Below are 24,514 nucleotides of genomic sequence, written 5' to 3'. Positions count from 1 at the left end.
CGTTGCTAGCTCGTTGATGACCTCGGCCTGCTTGACGATCCTTCTGCCTTGTTTTTTCTGCTTCCAGCTTCCTCAGCTCATCTGATCTAGAGCCTTCTTGATCCACTTCGGTGCATCCACATACTGCTTCCTGCCCGGATCTACGCACTTCATCTCATCTCGCAGACGCAACAGGCTAACCAGCCTCTGGCACCTTTGTCCCTCTGTGCCCCGGCGCCCCTGTAACCAATCCAGGTGCTCCGGGACCGGAACTGTGAGAGAGGCCGCCCTCGTCAACTCAGACTCCCCTAAGGTACGTGACAGCAGCTCTCCGCTCTTCCAGAGATCCCTCTCACCTCTCTGGCCACAGCAGCAGCACGCACTCTGCTCACACTGGAGCTTCCAGCAGTGCCTACCAACTGATCCTCCAAATGTGGGGGGGGGGGCTGTGTAACCCATGCATTGCCAAAGTATTTACAGACACTAATCACTAAACTGTCAATGCCAATGTATGAATGCCTGCACTGATCCAGTGATTGTAGTGGGATTAACCACTGCACTTGCACAGACTGTATTGCAAGGATCTATGTAGTGACATCTGCAATAACTTGTGCAGTTACAGAGCCGCTATTAAAATTGATTACCCCTTCTTTGACAGGGCCTCTATGTTAACTCCTCCCCTGAACTCCAGAGTGGTTGGTATTTGTTGGAAATACATCAGCATACACTGATTCATATTACTGACATTCAAAGATGTAATATTATCTTGTGAGCTGTAGATGGTGCTGTAGTGCAATGCTAGTCTCTATGCTTATGTATATTTATCTATGACACAGGACGTTCTATTTGTTTATATATGTTTCCTTCACAATGCTCTATAATGCTATATTCTGATGTAATATCTTTATAAGCAAGGAAAACTTAATTCAGCATTCCTCAAGATCAAAGTGCTTCATCTAAACACATAACCAATAGGTCATTGGCCCAGGCACTAAATAGAACACTGCAAGTCAAGAAGAGCCGCATCCAAGCTACTGAAAGATGGCCAGATGTTCAGATATGAAGTTTACAATCGCAATGCTCAACAATAGCAACTACGAGCTATGGAAGTTCAAGCTTTAAATGCTGCTAAGCAAAAATGACTTGTTTCAAGTATTAAGTACAGACAGACCCAGTTATGGACCCGAGGAGCAATGGGACAAGAGGAACATGCAAGCAAAAGCAATTATAATTTTCTAGTGGAAGATGACCAGCTTATCCACATCAGAAAAGAAACTACAGCTAGAGGTGTGTGGACTGCATTACAAAAACTGCATGAGCGTCCAAACCTAAACAGTGAACCATATCTGCTATTCAAGATATATAAGATGAGACTAGAAAAAGGCCAGGAAATGTGTGAACATGTGGATGCCATGCTGGAAATCATAGAACAGCTATGTGCAATTGGAGAGAACATTAAATATAACCATGTGGTGGCATTACTGCTATGCAGCGTTTCACAGTCATACAATGCTCATATTAACACTCTAGAAACCAGACCTGAGTATGAACTAACACTAGGATATGCCAAAGCGAAAATTAATCAATGAATATGACAGAAGGAAAGAAAATATGAATAATGAAGAAAGGTGCATGAGAGCTCAAAACAAAGAAAGCAGAGCGTGTTTTCTTTGTAAAAAGACTGGACACCTGAAAAAGGACTGTTCAATCTGGAAAGCCGAGCAGAGAAAGCAAGAGGCACCTACAAGAGAAAGAGTTAGGCAGCTACAAAAGAAACTGCAGGTGCATCATGGGGCGCTACCTGTAGTGGATTCATATCTGAAGAAAAAAGGTATAGTACACCAGACAACCACACTATACACTCCGGAACAAAATGGTGTAGCAGAACTGAAAAATCGCACTCTTATAGAAATGGCCAGATGCATGCTGTCAGATGCCAACCTACCTAAGAAGTATTGGGGAGAAGCAGTCATGACTGCAACATACCTACAGAACAGACTTCCTTCAAAAGCTGTTGAAAGCACCCTATTTGAAATGTGGCATGGATCAAAGCCTAGCCTTGGGCATTGTTGGATGTAAAGCTTATGCCTATATTCCAAAGGAGAAGTGATCCAAATTGGAGAACACAGCCATAGAAGGTATTTTGGTTGGCTATAGTGAACAAAGTAACGATATAGAATCCTCCACCAGAAGACTGACAAAGTGACTATAAGTTGCAGTGTTTATTTCAATGAGAACCTATCACCAGAAACAATGATCCCAGGAAGTTGTGAAGTGAATTTGCCCAGTGAACCAGCAAAGGAAGCTGAGCAAAGTGAAGTAGCACAGGAGTCAGAACAAGAGGTAGAGCTCACAATGGTTAAGTCAAGTCCCATGTTAATTTCTGCTGAAAAACCTGAAATTAGAAGATCCACTCCATAGCAATTTGGTTGTTTCTTACATTTGCTTGTTTCATGAACCACTTTCACAGGTTGGCATGGGACATGCCTTTGATTTTTAATGCACATGAAAAAAGCAGACCTTGACTTAGATATATTTTTCACAGCATCTAGCCAGTAAATTACCTTTAATATGTAGAGGGCTATTTAAAAGTGTATATTAAACTCACTTCCCTGTACGATCAGGATTTAATTGCTGCTGACCTGACATGCAATTAAAATTCCAAAATAGGCAATCTGTTTTAAAGGTTCAAGTTAAGTGACACATAAAAGGTTTTAAAAGAAGAAATTTGAGATACTTCGAAATTGTGCTCAATACAAACCACCAGTATTCAGTGCTGCAATACTTTGACTGACATTTATTCAGTCATGCAACGCTGTACTGAAATACATTTTATACCATTTTTTGGGGGACAGATAGAGCTTTCTTTTGGTGGTATTTAATCACCACTGGGGGGTTTTATTTGTTATAAAAAGCAAAAATAGTACAGAAAAAAAACAACTGTTTCCCCTTTATTATGTTAGGAAACATTTATTATTACCCAATTGTTTGGTAAAATATAAAAGGCAGGGTCCTGTTGGGTAAATAAAGTCCAAAATGCAATGTACCCATCGCAGTACTGACCGAATAAGTCGGATGGGTGCCAAAGTGACTGCAAATGCCTCTGCAATCCATGATGTGATAGCAATCGAGTCAATAAACCGTTTTTGACTTGAAATTCTGTTGGAGTGCAAGTAACTTTATACATATACTTACGTCGGGTAAATAGACACCAAACATGTCAAGCCTTAAAATTGCGCATGCCCGCGAAATTGCCAAAAAAATACTACACCCAAAATTGTCCGTAGGCGATGCTTTAAAAGATTTTAACACTCATCAGTTTAGTGTTAACAGTAATTGATGGCCCTAAAATTATTGCTCACACTCTGACATTTGCGATAATAACAAGTGCGGCGTAATGGGCGCAACCGTCGTTTTTGCGTGTAGGTGCACCTATCCGCATTTTTGCACATCTATGTGGGGGTGAGTGACTTTAAAAAAACATTGTGAGGTTTTTTGTGTGTGTGTAAATTTTATTTATTTTGTGACCAATTTTTTTAAAACTTTTTTTTTCTTGACACTTAACTTTATGTCATCACATTACAGTGACATGTCCTCTTTATGGAGACATCATGGGTCTCTAAGACCCCTAATGTCACCTAGGGACTCTTAACCCCTTGATATCCCTCAAGTCTTTTCTCTAGACATTGTGGAAAATCTCGATTGCATAGTGCTGTATATGCGTATTACACTGCTTGCAATAATACTTTATAGAACACTTACATATTTCATATATATCCATATATAAAAGAAATGCATTTATTGTAACATTTGGCAGTTTAAGTTATTTAATGAAAACAAAAATATTGTGCTGTTATTTCACTAATCCAGCACGTGAGATTAATAACGTGCTGGATTAGTGTGATCCTAGTTCATTTTATTACTTCATTGCTGTGCTGTATGTGTATAGGCCAATGTAGTTGGATCTGCATGTGCGTTCTAATTAATCAAAATTAATTGATTAATCGATTAAAAAAATTTGATTAATCGAACACGAAAAGTTTAATCATTACCAGCCCTAGTATAAAACAGTGTATGACAAGAATGCACAATGTCATACATTGTGCATTCTTGTCAATGTAGTTGGATGCAGATCCAACTACATTGGCCTATACACATTGGCCTATGTATGACAAGAATGCACAATGTACTCACCCAAATGCTTCGACACTTACCCCGATACCGGAACTTCCGGTCAGAGGGAGATTTCCTCTGACCGGCAGTGCCACGAACATGGAGCCGTCTTCCGGGCCAGTCAGGAAGGCAGGCGTTGGGTAGTGACTTGCTCCCGGCTTCGTGATTGGTCGGGAAGCTGGCTCCATGCTGTGCGGTTGGGAAGCTGGCTTCCCGGCCAAACGGCATGTAGCTGGCCAAACAGCATGCAGGCGGCTTTGCGGCCAATCAGGAAGCTGGGTGGCAGGTAATGACAAGCCGCCTGGCTTCCTGGGTGCCCGGGAGGCTGGCTCAATGCTAGGGGAAGTACCAGTAACTGTACTCGGTATCGGCGAGTACCGACGTATAAATGTCGGTACTTGTACTCGATACCAGAAAACTGGTATCGGTGCATCCCTAGTTTGAAGTGACCCTGTCACCTAGAATTAAAAAAAATAAAATAATTCTGCTTGCAGAGGGTGACCAGACATACTGCTGGTTAAGGATTAATCTGCATCCGACAATTCCATGCGTGTCGGATGTAGAGGAAACTTTGGCCAGCGGTATCTGGTAAATACAGAGGAGAAGGTCAGTGCTTGCAGCAGGACATGTGAGTATTAAATTACTTGTTTTCCAGGCAGCATTTTCTTGTCATGTACAGGTGACATGACCACTTATAAAATCTTTATAATGATTAATTTATATACACTAACATATATGTTGCTCCTTGTACAGCTGGGCTATTGGACAAGCTTTGTAGTCTGTACGGTCCATTTCAGGTTAATAAAACGGACTGGTTTCATGAATGATGTCTCCACTATACCAGGAATGTTGTGATACTACATTACCACATTCATACCGGAGCTTCTTTTTATAAAGGTTTTCTGGATTCAGAGGATCAATGTATTCAATAGTCTCTTGGAATTGGTTAGTAAAACAAAAAATACTTTGCTGACTCTGCCCCTCTTTGCTGTTTCACCACTCTGTCTGTAGCATTCTCTGTTATGTGAAATGAATGAAAAAGCCAACGAGGAGAATGTGATCCCCTTATAAAAGCTGTGGGGACACAAAGATCTCATTGGTAGCTGTGCTGTCAGGTTGGCTGGTCTCCAAATAGTTGTTTAATAAATGCATGTCATTAAAACGCATGGAAGGGAATCTATCAAAACTGGAGCAGACAAAATCTGGAGCAGCTCTGGTCGTAAGGGACCATTCACACCAGACGCTGCACTAATCACACAGCGTCTGGTGTGCGGTGCCCGGTCACAGTGCCGAAACGTTGATCCCAGAGCTTCGCACAGTGTACTTTTTTTTGTTAGAACTTTATTGAAACGTCACAAGTGACGTTTCATTCAGTTCTATGTGCAAGGCGGTTGCACTGTGTCGCATCCCACTGTGCTGAAAAAAAAAAGTACAGCACGAGGTACTTTTTTTCAGCGCACATCACCGTGTTCCCATCGTAATGGGGTGGTGTGAACCGAGCCCGTCCGTGACAAGGCAAATTGCCTTATCTTGCTCTGGAGACAACGACCATCTGGAGATGGTGTGAATGGACCCTTCAAGTATACTTATTGACTAATATTCAGCAATACCACTAAGGCATTAAATATCATTGCAGCCAACAGAATGGTGACGGGTACCCTTTAAAATTGTATTCTAAAAAAAAAAAAAAAAAGAATGCACAATGTAATAGTAATGTATGCACATTGATTTGTATGCATACACTGTTTTTTACTGTTTGAGGGCTCAGCCGCACAGAAGTCAGGGGACATTATGCAGGGAGCAGCAAGAGGCAGTGAGCATCCACAACTGGAGCTTACTGCTAAGTGGGTTCCAGCATGAGGAATGGGTGGATGATGTGGTGGCAGACCATCCGTGGGTGCCACCAACTGAAGAGTAGGGAAGTACTGAGGAAGAGGCAGAACAGCAGTCAGAGAGGATTTTGTCCTGTGGCAGGGACAGCTTGCAGTGTACAGGAGAGAGCAGCCATTCTCATTCATCTTATGGCACTGCCCCACATGTACTGGCCACTGCTTTCCAGGACCAGTCCACAGAACTCTGCAGTGTGGGCCTTTTTAACATATCTGCTGCTGAGAGCACCCTTGTGGTCTACAGATTCTGCCTACAGTGTACCAGCCATTTGACGACCACATGTATGAGGAAACACAGGACAAACACCTAAATGGTACAAATAAGCAGCAAAAGGTCTGCACTAGTGATGCAGCGATGCTGGTTTTAAGTACGAGTACCGATATTTTATTTTCGGTACTTGTAGATACCGAATGCCGATACCGGAAGTCTCATTAAGGAAGCAAGGTGGTGGGTAATGACTCGCCACCCGGCTTCCCGATTAGCAGGGAATGAAGAAGCATGGAGTTGGCTTTCTTGCCAATCGAGAAGGTGGGGGGCAGGTAATGACTCGCCGCCTGGCTTCCTGATTGGCCAGCTTTTCAACCAATCAGGAAGCCAGGTGGCGAGTCATTACACAGTGCCCGCCTTCCTGATTGGCCGGGAAGTCGGCTCCATGCTGTCTCATCACCAGGTAGCAAAGGAGAATGAAGCTGGCTTTCTGGCCAATCAGGAAGCCAGGGGCGGGTAATGCCTCATCGTCTGGCTCTCTCATTGGACATCTTCCCATCCAATCAGGAAGCATCCTGATACCAGAAGTTTGGGTATTGGGCTAGGCATCGGAGCATTTGGGCAAGTACAAGTACTCCCCCAAATACTCGGTATCGACACCGATACTAGTGTCGGTATCAGTGAATCCCTAGTCTGCATTCCTCATCACTCACTTTTCACCCTCTTCACAACTCACTCTCCATAACATTCTCCTGCTGCAATCACCACAAGATCTGTGGCCTCTAGTGACAGTGAGGGAAGTAATACATGGGGTTTCAGAAGCTTAGGATATACCATGTCAATGGTGGAAAATGGCCGAGGGACCATGCTTAGGAGGGTAAGTCGAACCTTAGGCTTGAAACTCTTCAGAATTCTCCCACACCAACACCATTGTCTCCAACAGCATACTTTTGGAGGTTTTTCTCTTAAGATTACTAAAATAACATGCAACATGTTACTGAAGTCTGAGCCTCTCCAAGGTGGGAGTATGGGGCAATAATTAGGTCTCTCATGGTAGTACATCCACCCAGCTGGGCTCTGTGTAATGCAAGTGTGACCCCTAGATGAGAATAACATGTCCCCATGCATAGTGCTCTTAAAATGAAGGCATTCTATTGTCCTTGAATGTTTTTGGAATATCGAACAGTAGCACATCTTCTCTTAGCTGGCAGTGCCTGCATGGAGCTCAGACTTCACCTGCACACAGCAGGCAGAAGTAGCCTCCATTACAACAGAGGTTCCTGTGTTAACTCTGTACGAGGTATAATTACAGCTCTGGATCAGTGGAAGCTCAGGTGTTACTCCATTGTTTGCAGTGGTACCTCCCTAAACGATTGGATTATCTCGGGTTAGGTGGCGGTTCACATGGTTCTTTGGTATCCCCAGTAAATCCCTGGTAGTAGCCAGATCAGCATGGATAAGGTTCTTAAAAGAGACAGTCCTTTTTATTGACAGCTCTTTTTCAATGTCTCTGCACTTTCCCAACACAAAACAAGACTCCCCTCCCAGTTCTAGTGCCTGTGCTGATTCCTGTGAGTTCACTCTCTATTTGCATTCTTGTAACATTACTTGCATCTGGAAAGTGCAGGGACAGTGAGATAAGAGCTGTCAGTCTCTGTCTCCATTGCAGAGCATGGTCACGTGAGCTGTCACAGTCTGTATCTCAGTTTCTAGTCCACAAAGAGGCACGGATAAAAAACAGCACATACTGTGCAAGTTAGGTGACTGAGCTGTGAAAAAAAAATACAAAGTGAGACTTCCTTAAGTGCAGGTTTAAGCAAGTCTTAGGGAACACATCACTACACATCCTAATTTATATACCCCTCTTTTATTATAAGAATTAAATGTCCTGATTTAAAGGACTAAAATAATGATAAATGTAATATTTCTACAGACTTGAACTGACCCATCCTCCTATATAATGGATATAAGCAGTATGGCTCATAACGGGTGTGAGCATTATTGTTAAAGCACTCCAAAGTAATTTTATTTTAAAAATGCCACATCTTTTCACATCATTTGTTTTTGCCTCCACTGTTGGTTACTGTGAAGTTAAAAAATGAAAAATACACAGACCTCCGTTTTTCTACTACGGGCGGACGGCAAGAGGTTAAGCTTATCTTACGATAAGCTTAAGGAAATTTGGTCTGTGTATTTTTTTTTGTGCAATTTGTTAGCTTTTTATGTTTTAATGTTACCCCACCCTCTTGAATACCTCTGATACAAGGGCAAATATATTTCAGTTTTTAGTCAGAGCTTTATAAACTACATGGCAACCTAGGCAGGGTTCAATGGAAGTCCAAGAGGCCCAAATTAAACTCTATTGAGGTACACTAAGGTAATAGCAAATTGGTCTAAGCTGTGCATCTGCCTGCCACTTCACAAGAGTGGATGTACTGTAAGCCTGGGTTCACACCTAGGCGTATCGAATATGCGCGTTTGTCGCGCGTTTTTACCGCGATTCGCTATAAAAAAAGTGCGCCAAACACGCGTTTCCAAGGGATAATTGACTGTTTCCCAATGGAAACGCGCAACAAAAACGTGCATATTCGATACGCCTAGGTGTGAACCCAGGCTTACAGTACATCCACTCTTGTGAAGTGGCAGGCAGATGCACAGCTTAGACCAAAGAAGCTCCTGTACTTCTTTTAGCGTAGGACGTTTTGTAGCGCGTTCATACGGCCTGTAATACGCCCAGGTGTGAACCATACCCATAGGAAATAATGGGATTTCGGTGTTTGAGCGTTTTGCAGAGCATTCGAACGCGCTACAAAACGCCCAGGTGTGAACCGGGCCTTAGGCAGTTGATATCTTATGGGGAGAGCCATGCCAGTGCAGACAGTGCAAACTGGACAGCTTCTTTGTGCCCATTGTAAGCCTTATCGGTGATAAGGTATGGTGTGCAATTATTCTATTCTGCTTTATTCTGTCTTTGTTTTTTTGAGTATCACAAGCTTACATATTACATAATATCTTATGTATCAGCATGTTCCTACTAAGAACTGGTGTTATTTCTTAACAGCCACAAATCAATACACAAAGCACGCTAACTCAATGCTAACCCTAATCCTAAGCCTAAAACTTCACATGACTCTTGTATATAGACAATATTTTCTTATCCTCGAGTTCAGCTTAAAAACATTTAAAAAAAAAGAAAAAGCTCAGTGCATTGTTTTCAACTTCATAGCACACACAAACGGGATGTCATATATCAACAACATTATGTTAAATATATGCATTTTAGTATTATGTACTTACTATTTGTATAAATTTTAGTGTTTTTCATATGTTTCTTTTGTTCTTGTTAACAATTAAATGTCATTATCTTTAAAGATATAATTGTACATTTAAATGAGAACACTGCTTTTTCCTTCACCATAAATCAGAATTTCTTATGCCAACTAGTCCCTTTTTTCTTTTGCCTCATAAAGAATTGTGACATTAGCTATTCTTTTCTAAAATATTGGCTCTACTTCACTTGCCTTCATCTTATAAAGAAAAAAACTAAATCAAAGTATTCATCAGAACATTGCTTGTAAAATCACGGTGCCCATTCTTTGAAAGACAAATCCTTCCTGTGCCTCTAAGATAATGTTTTTTTTCACATTCCCAGCTATATTTTCTCTTATATAAAAATGTATTTGATTGTTTGTCTATTATTTGTTGCCAAATAAATAATATAAACAAACTGTGTCTCCTCCATTGTTTTAACAGGTGTAAAGAGCCCCTTTAACTCTGTTACACAGGAGATCAGACAAAATATTTACAGATAATAAGAAAGCAGGATACAGGAAATTAGAGATTAGGACTGCTTAGTATAATGTTTTAAGCAGAACAATGCATGTATCAATGTTGCCCATTATTGCCCGTTTTGCAGAGCGTTCTAACGCTCTGCAAAATGATCAAACACTGAAATCACATGTGTTCTAGAGGGTGGCTACTTTTGTTCCCCATGGTCCCTGCGTGCCTTTTAGCCACCACTCCAGGCTCACTCCCTTGTTGGACTACAATCTCACATATGGAGGATTATTCACTTACATGCTGAAGGATCTAGCTGTAGCTTCTGCTGATCCTTTGGCTCTCTTTGGCCGCTGGAGCCCTTCGGTTCAGTGAAACCGAAGGGCTGCTGTACGGGCTTTTCACTTCGGCTCGGTTATTCAGGCTTTTCACTTCGGCAGCCGAGTGAATAACCCTCTTAGTTTACTAATTTGTATTGAGATTGTAGTCCGTCACAGGAGTGACCTTGGAGCGGTGGATACTTTACAACACATACAGGGACCATGGGGAAAAAAAAGTAGCCACTTTCAAGAAGAAAGGACATTGTCACCATGAATTCGGAGATGATTTGAGGATCTACAGCTGAGTGATACACAAATCAGATACATTTTTGTTAAGGTACTTGAATGCATTTTTAAGATTTCACTCCTGAGTTTAGTGTCACTTTAATACTTCCTCCTGCCTGAGTGATCACCCTAACTCAGTCTAAGCAAAGTCATTTGACTTGAACTCAAAATCTGTTCAATAAAAACAACAGGAATATTTTCTGATGCTGGCGACGTACACTGTACGTCGTCAGTCACAAAGGGGTTAAACCATACTATTGGTGTACATTGTGACATGTCAGGGGAATTTATTCATGCAGACATGCAAGGTTAATAAAATGTCAACTTTAGGATCAGGAAACACCTATTAGAAAAAGAGTTGTCTGCTTTACACAAAATACATAGGTTGAGCTGGATGGACCTTGGTCTTTATTCAACCTTACATACTATGTTCCTGTGTTAAAATGGTGGAAAATAGGAGATAACTTCTAGGAAATTTACTAGTATAATAACACTATCCGGGTAATGTCAATTTGCAAATACAGCTCACTTTCAGGAGCATTCTGCTTGCATATGACATCAGTCTGAAATACCTCTAAGATCACACTTGACATGGGACTGTTTGCACAGCATTACTGCCACTAGCTGGAGCCAATGAGCATAGGAAATTCCTATGCTCTTCAGCTCTATGTAGAGGCAGGAATGTCTCGTTAACGGCCTTCACCCAGCATATGGCTGGGCGTATGATTTCTAAATCATCTACTAAATATTGCAAAAGGGCAAAATGTATAAACTTACTACCAGCCAATTTATGGGACAGTTATAGAAGTCTCAACTAGAACTAATGTTTTGCTTGATGTATTAATTTCTAACAATGCACATCGTATTCCAGTAGTTTAAATCAAAGGAAATCTGGATAACAAGGAATCTGTTTACTCTAAACTAGAAAAAAAGAAGCACATGCAGGAAAAGCGGTGTAAATTTAGAGAGCCACTCTCATATTTGCAGGACATAGTGAGGGCTGGTTCACAAAACCTAAAGAAAGAAAGTTAGGACAAACTTAAGAATGGTGCCCATTGAGACCAAGAAGAATACTTGTTACAGTTTTCTACAAACTGAAAGATGACAAACTGAAACTTATTTGGTTACCATGGGTAGGAGCGGAACTTTGTTCTTATTTTCTTTTAATTAAACATTAATGGGAATGTTTACATCAGTCAAATATAAACATATTCCACAATGTATTCTTTTGTGCAAAAAATAAAAAAGATTAAAAACCCTATGTGCTTTCTACTAGAAATAGATAATAGGAAAGATACAAATCTGAAGGGATACTTTTATTATTAAGTGTCAGAATGAATGCAATTAGAGCTGTAAGAAGAAAATCAGATTGGCAAAGATTCAAATGAAATGCAGGTTGCTACAGGGAGCAGAACAGGCTATTTAAAAGCTTATATGGCATATTAATACTAAAAATAAAAACAAGATCTGAGCATGTGGGTCCCCTTTACAATGTAAACACTCAGAAAGTGATCAGGGCAAAGAAAGGCACATGTATTGAATGCTTTATTTGGTTCTTTTTACATGAAGGAGGATAATAGTGCTAATTTAGAGCATGGCAATGATAATGACAGATGACAATTGTGTCACAGTGGCTTATCCCATTAAAGCCGAGAGCTGTTTCATATCTTAACCACCACCTGACCAGCCATTGTGGCTGGTCAGGGGTGCTGCAGCTGTAAGTGAATGTTTAAAAATATCCTTTATACAGAGCAGAGACAATGGGGTTGATTTACTAAAGGTGAATAAGGCATTTTGAAAGGCAATTTGCACTTTACAGGGGAGGTTTCCCCTTAGCTTAGTGAATAATGTGAAGCTCTGCTTTTGCTTGCACATCCCATCATGTGCAAGCAAAAGTAATGTTTTCTTAATTTCCTTGCACATGATTGGGTATTCTTTGCAAAGTGAAATGTTATCTCATTCACTAAGGGCTTGTTCACACCAATTGTGGTGCGCTCCAGAGTGGTAGCTATTGATAGTTGTCATTCAAACGACAAGTGCTTTTGGGATCGTGCAGGGTCCCCTTCATCAGGTTCAGAAATGACATTGCATAAAAGTACTACAACCTTTATATAGACATACTAGAATGTCATGTCTGAGCCTGATAAATGGGACCCTGTGCGGCCCCGAAAGCGCTTGTCATTTGAATTACAACTATCACTAAAATGGATTTTCACTAGGGATGCACCGATACTGATACTAGTATAATTTTTGGTGCCGATACCGAGTATTTGGGCGAGTACTTGTATTCGCCCAAAGGCTCCGATACTTACCTCCGATACCGGAACTTTAGGTCAGAGGGAGATATCCCTCTGACCGGCAGGGCCGAGGGAGCATGGAGCCAGCTTCCCTTCCAATCAGGAAGCCTCCTGGCTTCCTGATTGGCTAGGATGCCGGCTTCACGTGTTGCTAAGCAGCCTAGCTTCCTAACCATTTAGGAAGCCGGGCGGCACCTAATGAACCACCTCCCGACCTCCTGATTGGTCAGGAAGCCAGGCTTCCAAAAAGCAAGTGAAGCCAGCTTCCTAGCCAGGAAGACAGAAGGCAGGTCATGACTCACATCCCGGTTTCCTGATTGGTCAGGAAGCCACACTGCCTAGACAAAAAGTGAAGCCGGCTTCCTAGCCAATCAGAAAGCTGGGAGACACAAGGCACTGATACAGAGTACCGAAAAAAAATATTGGTACTCGTACTCTATACCGAAAAAATGGTATCGGTGCATCCCTAATTTGCACCAACATAGAATCTTGGTGCTGATGTGCTAGTGACATCTGTATTGGAGTTCTGTTGTGACTGCCATCTGCAGTCATTACAAGCACCCATTACTTCTGAGATATCCAGTAAGGAGTGCAGCAAGGTATATGTATATTGCTTTGTATAGTACATATCTGGGGACCTGTGGCACATTTGCGTCTTATGGGGGCATCGTTTATTTACAGAATGCATAACTGGGGACCTGTGGCAGCCTGGCAAGTTGTTATTAACTCCATATGATTTGTGATACATTGTGATTAACTCCAATGTTATTTAATCACAAAATATATACACAGTGTATACTTTACAAAAAAATTGCCGTGAAGCGCTACAGTGTTCGGGTTTGGCTTGAAGAAAAGGTGGCAACATTAATAATGCACTGTATCTAGCGCACCATTACCCATTAAAGAAAGCTGTGCTGAAATAAACATGCAATTTACTATTGCTGACCAATGCTAGCTTCCTGGCTCTGCCTGGATTTATTATTTTCTTAGTCACTGATTAAACAAAGTATTCAGAACAAGAGAATGAAGTCACATCCCAATCGTTGTCTTGGTTTAAGTGCCCAGTGAAGCCTTTAGATAAGCATGAGAGCTAGGGGACTAGTATTTTCAGAAGTACATATCAGCAATGGCAGCCATCATACTTCCTAACTTTGGATTTCTTTTAAGAAAAAAGGTGGGACATTTGTTTTATATCCATTTTGACAACTTCAATTTAACCACCTTAATCCCAGCATGTTTCTAAAATGTGGCAAAAAAATTAGATCACCTCTACTTTCTAAAAGGGGTCATTTTCAAGGTGTGTTTATACTGTGTTAGAATTGTATTTGATATGTTTTATATAACAGAAAATAAGGGTAAGTAGCAGTTTTTTCCCCAAACATTTTTGGTCTTTTTAATACCTGCAAAAAAAAGCTCTATAGGACTCCAAAAGATTATATTAAATTAATTTGGGCACAGTGTTGCATAACTGAGTAATTATCAGTCAAACTATCACAGCACTAAAAACTGAAAAATTGGCCTGAAAAAGAAGGATGCTCTGTTATCAGAAGTTGGACTCAATTTCCAAGATTGTTACAATCAGCCCAATCCTTATCCTTAAAAGTCCCCTGTGAAGCCTGTATGCCTTCCTCTTCCTCCCTTCCAGCCCCTGCCCCTCCTTCTCATACTCTTCCTCAGCCTCCGGCTGCCACTGCATCACATTGGTGGAAGTAAGTGACACAAAGAAAGCTTATTGGCAGCCACTTAATACTCCCTCCAGTGTCTTTGAGGCTGCACAAAGTGTACCCCAGCAGAAACACTAGTGAGATGGTGTCACCCATTCCCACCTGCTCATATCTTTCCATTTCCCTTGCCTCCTCAAAGGGGGCCAAGCTGGTGCAGGCATTGTGGATCAGCAACCACTGCTAGGGTGAAGAAACCCCTTTTCACATAGTCACCACGGTACTGATTTGTTCCTTGCCGCTGTTGGTACAGCCTCTACACTATGGGGTCTATCCACGAAGCTGCCGAAGGATCTAGCCGTTGCTTCGGTCGTTCCTTCGGCTAGCTTCGGCCCCAGCACCCCTTCGGTTCAGTAGAACCGAAGGGGTGCTGTATAGCCCATACATAGCCTCTGGCTACCTGCTAACCAGGGACACTGATCTCCAAACAGCAAACTCTTCCTGGCGCTCCGGGAGTCTCCCACTCCCGGCAGCCAAGGAGATAAACACTGCTGTCTGCTGTCGATTGTGCGGAGCTAGCAATGACAGCTAGCTCCGCCCAATAGTTTTCTATTGTTCGGCGGCTCTGCTGCCGTAAGAAAAAAAACCTCTCCCGGGCGCTCTGGGAGCCTCCCGCTCCCGGCCGCCCAGGAGAGAAGCAAGCCGATTTACAGCTGATTTCAGCCGATGTATGTACCAGCCTGAAGTGAATAGCAGAACAGTGTTCGGCTCACTTCACTTCAGGTCGGCCATTCACTCAGCTTAGTGAATAGACCTGCATGTGTAAGGTGATATTCTAGCTTGGGGGGGGGGGGTGTATATGAATCTGATGCCAGGCAGCTGGTTTTGGCACTGCGTGTCTGGTAGGTGAGTCATGGTAGGAACAGTAAAAATGTGCAAAACTCACCTGGCCAGGAGCAGCAGGTCTTGGAATCCTGAGTGCTTGATTTGGAAGTGCTGCACTTCCATAACATAAACCTGCATGAGGTTTAGGACATGAGCCAGGCAAGTCATATGCCTGTGTTCTCCTGCTGATAGGAATTATAACACATTATTATTACACATGCTATACATGCTCACTACACAAGCTATAGCATGGGGTAAGCCACCTCTTGGCCTGGGACTGGAGAGCTGCCAACAGCTCTGATCTAGTGTGGGTCCAGTGTGGCTCCTCTTACCCAGGCACCCAAGCCGTAGCACTGCATTTTAGCTTTTTGCTTGAGACGTGGCATAGGTTTAGGTGCTGCAGAGGCTTCACAGTCCTCTGTTTGGCACCATGACCCTCTTAACTAAGAGAAAGCTTCTGAGCCCCCTGGTAAGCTTCTCCTACCTCTCTTGGAATACAAAAGAGTTAGTTGTCTAATTATCACAGACATGGGGGGTCGGGATGGGAAAAGAAGTGGAAAATTAAGTGGAGCTCCAAGGCTTCCTATAAAAAAAGGCTTTTGTTTTAGTATTCTGGTGTTTTCACTTATTTTGATGATATATTGTTTTTAATTTTACGTTGATAGGACCTTTAGTTTGGTTTAAACTGCTTCTGCTTCTACTTTTTTTTGCAAGGCTTTCCTTTAAAAAAAAGTGGGGTTTGGTTTCGGGTGTGGTATTTTGAGTCTTTATTTCTTTTGTGGGTTTTCAAAAACATTTTTACACTGCTGTTTCATCTTCAGTATTTGATTCATGTAGTAAAACCCCAGTCTGTGCTGTTTGTCTCTACTAAGTTTGGTCCAAGCCTTGCTATTTAAAATTCCCCTGCTGCTGGCCAATTGTACACTGCTGTATCTGTAACTAAACTCTCTTAATTCTTAATGAGAGCTTCAAAGAAGTTGGTCAATGGCAGGGCAATTTTGCATCAGTGAGAACAGGGATAGCCACATCAAAATACTGGCCAATTTCTATAAGCCGGCCAAAGCACGTCTATTATCATTTGATGGAAAGCATGTGTAACTGCTAAAGTTACCTGAAAAAAGGAGTTTTTCCAAATGCAATAAGTCATATTATGCTGCTGCTGTATTTAAGCCAAGCTAATTGTACTGTTGAAGAGCATGTGTCCTAGTATGGTACAGGAAGGGGGATGGGGGCGGGGGGAGACAGCACACGCTCTCCTTGCTTGCCTGGCCACTCAGGCTGCATGCCTCAATAAGTGTCTGGTTAGAAATTTAGGGGAATTCCAAAATGTTTTGCTCATTTTTTAAAATGTCCCTTTAAAAGGACTGCATCATGTTTTTCTGTAACACCATGTGCAGCTTTAAGGCATTCCCAAACATGTTATTTAAAGGATTCATACATTTTTATTGTTGCCCTTTAAGCTGCATGAAAAGACCCTTTCCCCACTGTACAGTAATTTTTTTTTTTCATTCACATTAGTACATGTCCCCTATGGCAATCCCCCCAAGCTCCCCAGGCGCTTTGTTCAACAACTTTTTTCTCACATGCAGCTCCCTTTTACCACTCTCTCTGACTTCTCAAAAATGGTTGTATAGTTGAGAAGATCACATAAGAAGGCATAGATGGGAGCTTGACCTCTTCAGTATGTAAAGCAGTCATAGTATAATTTACTATTAACAGTCTTTGTAGACTGCTGTTTGCATGTGCAAAATGGTAAATATGAAATAGTTCTATTTCATATTTACCAGATAACAAAGACACCATTTTTTTTTAAACTACAACTGAACTATAATGTCTGATTTTCAGCAAAAATGCAAAACTGCAGGACCTCTGACCTCCAAATTTTAGAGCCATTGTATATCAGGCCACAACAAATACTGCGATAGAATCACATAACAACTAGAGATAGTAGCCTATATCAAACAAGTAATTAATCAAATGGCAATGCTCACTACATCCAATATAAAAGAAATAAGCAATGGCAAATAATGTATTTTCTTTTCCAACTTAGTAAGAACATACTAAGAAATCAGCACTGCCACTTTGGAGCTGCACAACTGGCCACAGTAAATTGGGGCTGCAGCTTTCTTCTACATTATAGAATACAATAAATTAGCATGTTGATCTGGCAAATTTTATTTTCAAATGTGTTCAGTAATTGTTAAGTGAATGACCATGGAAGGTAACATTCATACATTTTAACCTGACAAATGTTGGGCAAATGTACATGGAAATTAACTTTATAAATAGGATGAAGGTTGCCTAGAGCATTTTGGTTGAATGTTGGGTGAATGTCTCAACAAATCCTTTATATACAGTATATCCTTAAATGTTAAGTAAATGTGTTGATTTTGTGAATTATTTTTATGTATGTATTTTTTCTGTATCTTTGAAATCAATGTTTGTGTCCCATTGGGGAGATTACCCTGTACCTTCTCTTGCAGACACAACCGGAAGTGAATGATTATCTCTCTATGGAGACCAAAAGAGTCACTCTTTGTTTCTGTTGGCAGAATTCCGCTTGCCTCCTTTTTTTGTGACAACTGTAAAATTTTGGATTTCATACATTTTGAATGGTTGTCTCAGTCACAAGGGTCATAATAAATTAAGGGGTAAATATCCCCAGTGGGAGGAACTAAAAAGCTAACTCAAAAAAAAAAACTTAGGGAGCCGAAACTCGTTAGGCTATTCACTTCAGCTGAGTACGGTTGATTTCAGCCATACATCGGCTGACTTTGGCTCCCTTCGGTCCAGCCCAACATGCTCAGCATGTTCGGCTGAGCCAAAGTGAAGAGCCCAGTTCACTCACTGCTGTTCGCCCCTATTCTCATAGACCCCCTGCTGATCCATACCAGACCTAAAGGGTCTGGTATGGATCAGCAGGGGGACCCCACACAGTTTGTTTGTTTTATTTGTTTACATTTGTTGGGAAAACGGTCTGCTTCGGCAGACCATTCTTCCCTCTTCAGCTGTGTGTTCGACTCAGCCGAGCAGAACCCATATGCTTCAGCTCAGCCGAGCTGTTCAGCTGCCTTTGGCTACTGTACGTGCTATTGTGAATAGCCCATACAGAAGCCCTTCAGTGTGGCAGAACCGAAGGGCTCTGGCGACCAAAGTGGGCTGAAAGATTAGCCGAAGCTACAGCTATGTCCTTCAGCTCTTTATTTAATAACCGCCTTAGTATAAAGATACACTTAAACATTTCTTGGGATAAGGCACAAGGTCAGTGCACATTTTTATCTTGTATAGCATTGTTCTGGAGGTTTTTCCCTGCTCATGTAAAGAGTAGGGATGACCTTCGGCTTCAGGTCAACCATGAGTTTCACACAAACCCAAGCTGTTTGCAGTTCAATGAACAGGCAAATGATTTGGACAGTTCACCCGCCCAAACTTCCTCCATGTCCTAGCAACTGGTGACCAATGACCAAGTGAACCGATCCCGGGCATATTCAGCTCATTACTAGTAAAGAGGTTGCAAGATCTATTGTAAAAGAATAATTTCAAATATATACACAGATTGGATTATTATCTATACAACTCTGAATTATCTAAAAAGACTGTCAGTTTTTCATGATTTGCCTGGTTTGTGATCTTAATTTTTTCTTCTGCAGCCATTTAAGCCACACATTTCATTCACAAACTAGCCCCCAGCCTATGACAGGACAATGAAAGAGAGAATGAACACTACTGATTCACTCATCATTTTTCCTGTAAGCATGTTCAAATTGTTATCTGGCAACATGCTACAAAAGAATAAAGCTCAGATTGTCTGAAAGTGTTGATCTTCCCTCACCCAGTTTGATTAATAATGTGTGTGGGATAATAGGAAGTTGATAGCAGGACAGATTCAGGTATTTATATAAGTTCCATGTACAGCATATTTAAGTGTAATGGAGTATAGGCTGTTCATCTAGCAATTTTAAATGTTTACCTTGCAAAGTAATATGTTCTTTTTACAAAGTCAATGTTAGTAAATGAGGTGAAGCTGTGTTCAATTTGAATACCCGTTCATGACGCAGCAAAGATCCAGTTGTTCTTAATTTCTGTAACACATGATTGGGTACTCGAAGTGCACACACCTTATTTACCAACATTCACTTTGCAAAGTTAACAGCTTCTACTCCTTTAGTAAATCAACCATATTGTGTTCTTTACGTGTCTAAAGTTCAGTTTTAAGATTGACATGCCTTTACTTTATATTTGGTTCAGTAAGATATAGGTTTAAGACACAATAACTGTGGATCATCTTAACTCAAATTATCTGTATAAAACATTTATTTTCATGGTCTGCAATGATGTGTAGATACATAGAATATTGTTAATTAAGTATTTACCGTGAAAAATACACATTTTTTTCAGACAGAAATCTAGATCTTATTTTTGTCAAAATTATTATATATTACATTTTATGAAAAAGAAATACAGTAGGAGGAACAGTTTCTTCCATGTAAATTTCCCACGTGTTCCTTTCAGATTGTCCGTTGCTATAAGTCCATTGATGCCTCTGAGTTATTCTTTTCTTTTAAAGTTTATTATATCTGTTTGCATTCATGTCTAGTGCACAATGCTTGTCGTTCAATTCTCCAGGTGCCTTCTTCATAGGTACAGTGGCATATAGTGCAATCATCTGTCTTTATTTCTCTTCCTGCTGGGATTACAGAAGTCTCTGCAAAGCAGTTTGGTCCTATAGTAAAGACACAAAAGTATATCATTTAAATTTAAAAACATTTGCTGTTTATCAAACACTCTTCCTACATACAATGTATACAGTATTGCTGATTACTGATTATGTGGAGTTTGCTTATGATCAGTTTAATTAAACTGTAAATACTGGCACAATATAAAACATTCTCTATTGTCATTGCATGGGCATGCACATAGAATCTATAACTGTCATAATTTTTCTTCATGCAACTAGGTATTACATAAAATAAAATACATAATAAAACAACCAGAGAAGAATTATATGGAAGTAAATCAACTACAAATAAAGCATAAGTACAATAGGTGGCGAGATTGCTAAGCAATTAAACGACCATACACCAAGCAAAAATTGTGGTGCATTGGCCTAATGAGCTGGTCCAAGCCCACATATACGATGAACATATTTGGTCAATGTTGTTACCCAGGATCTTCAGTTTGTTTATAAATAGAAGCTGGCTGAGTTCTGTTATTCAGCGGCTACCCCTGATAAATGGCATGTCCCCTGGTTTGTTGATAAGTACTTATAACCCTACCCATTCACTAAAGTGTTCAAATAAATTTAAATAAAAATCCAGACTTTCATCAAAAATCCTTTATTTAGAAAAAAAACATCAAAGGATTTTTGACAAGTCCTTTATTAAAAAAAAAAAAAGCCCAAACAATTGATCCATCAACCTAATCCAGTGCCAATCACGACGTCCAGCGTTGTCCACGATGATGATGACTGCAACGAACACCCGCCGCAGAATGGCATTTTGACAGATGCCAGCTAGCTCCGCCCTACTGTTCTCTGTTGTAACCGGTGAGCAATGATTGGGCAGAGTCATCATGACTTTGCCCAATCATGGCTCTCACAGTTCTCTGTGCCCTGATTGGGCAAAGTCTTGCACCTGACCATAGCCAATTAGGGCTTTAGAAAGCGTATTGCCGTATGGGGCGCTTGGCGGTTAAATAGGCCGCCGAACGCCCTGATAGTTTGTGTGTTCGGCGAACACACAAACTAGTGATGTTCAAGTCAAACCCACATTCGGCTTGAACATCGAGCCTATCCCTACTCTCTACTATGTCCTCCACTGCCACCACCCACTAACTCACTCACTGCCCAGGACATTGCCATTCATTTAAAAAACAAAATAGATACAATTCAGGATCAAATCGCCACTGTCCAGTCATCTTCCCCTATTAATGTTCCAGACCCACCATCACACTTGTTACTTTCCTCTTTTCACCCTGTCACCACAGAGGAGGTTACAAATATTCTCTCTGACACCCACCTCACCACTTGCCCCCTTGACCCTGTTCCCTCACCACTACTTTGGTCACCCTATTACTCTATCCTATACTCTCTTACTCACATTTTCAACTGAGGAGAAATATACAATGTATCTTTTTTTCCTTATAGGGGAGAAAGAGATATGTGGGAGTTTATTTGAATAGACTCACTATAGACAGACTTGTATATGTATGGTTGTTGTTTTTTTTAAGGTGCCCACACATCTTGTGTTTATCGTACCATAATCGCAAGGTGTGTGGAAGACGTGCGACCGTTTCTACTGTGCGGTCGCACGACTTTTGTCTTACGAACATGTTCGAAAACCAGCCGAGAATCGTACGATTTTCGGCTGGTTTGGGGCATGCTCGTAAGATAAGTGCTGCACAGGCCGGTGTGCGCGAGTGCACCGTTTCTAGGGTAAATGTTGTTTTATGTGGGTAATGTACCTGAGTAACCTGGGTAATGTACCCAGGTACATTTTTTCTAAGTAAAGTTGGAAAAAATTGACTTTGTGAGGGAATGGAGGGATTTTAGCTTTCATGTTATTTTTCAATTAGATCAGTCAATATATATTTTTCTAGTCTGTTTATAGTCTTTTGTAGTCCCTAAACAGTGTTTTTTAAAATTTATTTAACAATTTTGTGGTCACTGTGGACTCCAGAATATTAGAAGGATTTGTAGGACATACATATTTTCATATTTGTTGACAGCTTTTGCTAATATTAAGTACTAAATAAATACTTACTAGTACTTAGTTATTTTCTTCTTTAAATAATTGCAAAGCTGTTTAGTTCTCCAACCTCCACCTTGAATGCAATCCTTTAATTTGGAATCAATAACTCTGTAGTGTGCCAATTGCTTTCATAGCGATCTGACAGAGGTATCTAAAATGTGCATAGTACATTCTGTGCTAACTTATTGTCAAAATACTATTGCTGGATCAATAAATATACAACTAGGCAGTACTCCCCCCACTCTCTATGTTTCTATACATCGTATAACTTGCAATGGTTATTCTTATGCTCCTTGTCCACAGGTATGCCTATGGATCTCCTATTTTACCTAAACATCGTCAGACTAGAATATTATTTTAGTACTGTTTTCTTTACTCTTCTTTCACCTGCAGAAATCTGCAAGCCTAGAGAACAGAGTAAAGGCAGAGCTTAGTGCAGCATCAGAGCTTGCATTATTACATACACTGGACAAGACAGGGTCCATAGGCACCAGAGGAAAAAATAGGTAAGTAAATACATCTGAAGTAAGTCTTTTAATTATGAAGTAAGATCACATAGTGGTGTAGACTGTGGGCGAGTAGACTGAAACAATATAGAAATCACGTTTAATTTTTTAATTCATGCTCCTTTTGTTGAATAATCAGCCACACAATTTCCATGTATTTGTTGCCTTCTGTTTAAATCTTTTGCTAAGAATCAATGAGCTATTGATTTCTTTTTGACAGATTACCTTGAAATAGATAAAAGCATAATCATGTTTTTAAAATTAATTTTGACTTAATTGAACTACAGCAGCCAGGGATGGTTATGAGTTTCAAATAATTTATTAATCTCAGTTAACTGATTTTCATTTTACTTTTTATGTCTTCCCTTGTTTCTTTCTAAAGAAGCTCCAGGCTCATAGAAGAGAAAGCTTCTGAAGTTTCTGTTCATGCACCGTTCCTGATTTACTAAAGTCAGAGGTTCACTTGGTGGGCCTCAATTCCCTAGAGGTGCTTAAATGTTCCTTCTACTAGACCAAATGTACATGACACAAAACACTGTCATTTGTGATTTAATTGTTATCGGTCTTGACAACCATTGTTATAAAAGAATAATGTTTTTTATATATAACAAGAGATGAGCAAGGAATGTCTTTGAACATCGGCATTAAATTAGCAGCATCATCCTGTAATTTTGTCTTGTGCAACTAAAAAAAACCCAAAATTAATCACATTATGTGTGACCATAATTAGTGATTATGCATACTGTGATGACAATAAAACCCTACTTTTTTAAATGGCCTTTTCCTTGTTTTTTGGCTCTTTTTAAAATGTATTTTGTTGTTTCCTATATTGCAGCTTGAACCATTTAAAGAGACAGTACACTTTTTTGGCTTTTAGTGTTTTTCTAATGTTATTTGTTTAGAAACATCAAACAACTATGACTGCAACCCCCCTTTTTTTCCAAAAAAAAACTATAGTATACTGTTACAATTTTTCAAGATGCTATTTTCATACATTTTCACACCTATATTCTAAAAGGCCTCAACAAACAATAAACTGCACCCAAAAACAAACAAAAGAAGATTTAGAACATAAATGTAAAACACTCAGGAGGAAAGCAGGAAGTCACACCAATTATATCATATCGCATCCATCTTTCTTGAACCCAGATATAGCACACTGCAGCCCCACCTAGGATCGCCCCTCTGTAACGTTTCATCCAATTTAAGCTTAGCCACAGAGATCTCTGTGAATAAAGTCCTATTGGGTGATATGGTAGAGAAGAGCGGTCCTAGGCTGGGCTGCTGTGTCTAATAAAGTTGGATGAGATCTGACATCATCAGTGCGTGACTACCTACTTTCTTACTAAGTTCATACAGCATGGTTGGGCTCTTTTTGGTCGGAAGTCAAATTTCCAGAGGTGGGGGATTTTCACTCAGACTTTCTGTGTTTTTTTTTTTTAAACAAACAGGAGCTATTCGGAGTCCTTAAAAACCTTAAAAATAATCTTAACCACCTCAAACCCCCCTAATTTCTGTATGTGCGAGCTCATGTAAAACTGGTCCACAAACAGTATAGCCTTCTTGGATAATTAGATTTTATTTGGTTAATTTGCATGGAAGACAGATACCAGTCTACTATATTGTGTAAAACAGTGATTATCCACCCATTTCTATATGTAAACATACAGAGTTGGGCATATATTACTTGGAGGTAATCACACACCAACGCAACTGCTCACTCGTCAAATAAACTTGCAAGTAAACATCATATTGCTGCAGAAGCTAAGACAGTTCTTAGTAACA

General features: G+C 40.5%; 1 protein-coding gene across 1 annotated transcript in view; it reads right to left on the bottom strand.

Moving 5' to 3' along the window:
• Positions 1–19,786: 19,786 nt before the first annotated feature.
• The window catches only part of VWC2 (von Willebrand factor C domain containing 2), a 333,726-nt gene continuing 328,998 nt past the window's right edge, over positions 19,787–24,514 (bottom strand). The window contains exons 5-6 of the mRNA XM_018558054.1: positions 21,763–21,770; positions 19,787–20,197 (exon numbers count right to left, since the gene is read on the bottom strand). Of these exons, the coding sequence (XP_018413556.1) occupies positions 20,046–20,197; positions 21,763–21,770 (160 nt within the window). The 3' untranslated portion in view covers positions 19,787–20,045. The remainder of the gene's footprint in view (positions 20,198–21,762; positions 21,771–24,514) is intronic.

The sequence above is a fragment of the Nanorana parkeri genome, unplaced genomic scaffold (genome assembly GCF_000935625.1).
Source record: "Nanorana parkeri isolate BGI_ZX_2015 unplaced genomic scaffold, ASM93562v1 scaffold317, whole genome shotgun sequence".
Lineage (NCBI taxonomy): Eukaryota > Metazoa > Chordata > Amphibia > Anura > Dicroglossidae > Nanorana > Nanorana parkeri.
The sequence above is the reverse complement of the archived record's forward strand: the minus strand, read 5'-3'. Positions and strand labels throughout refer to the sequence as shown.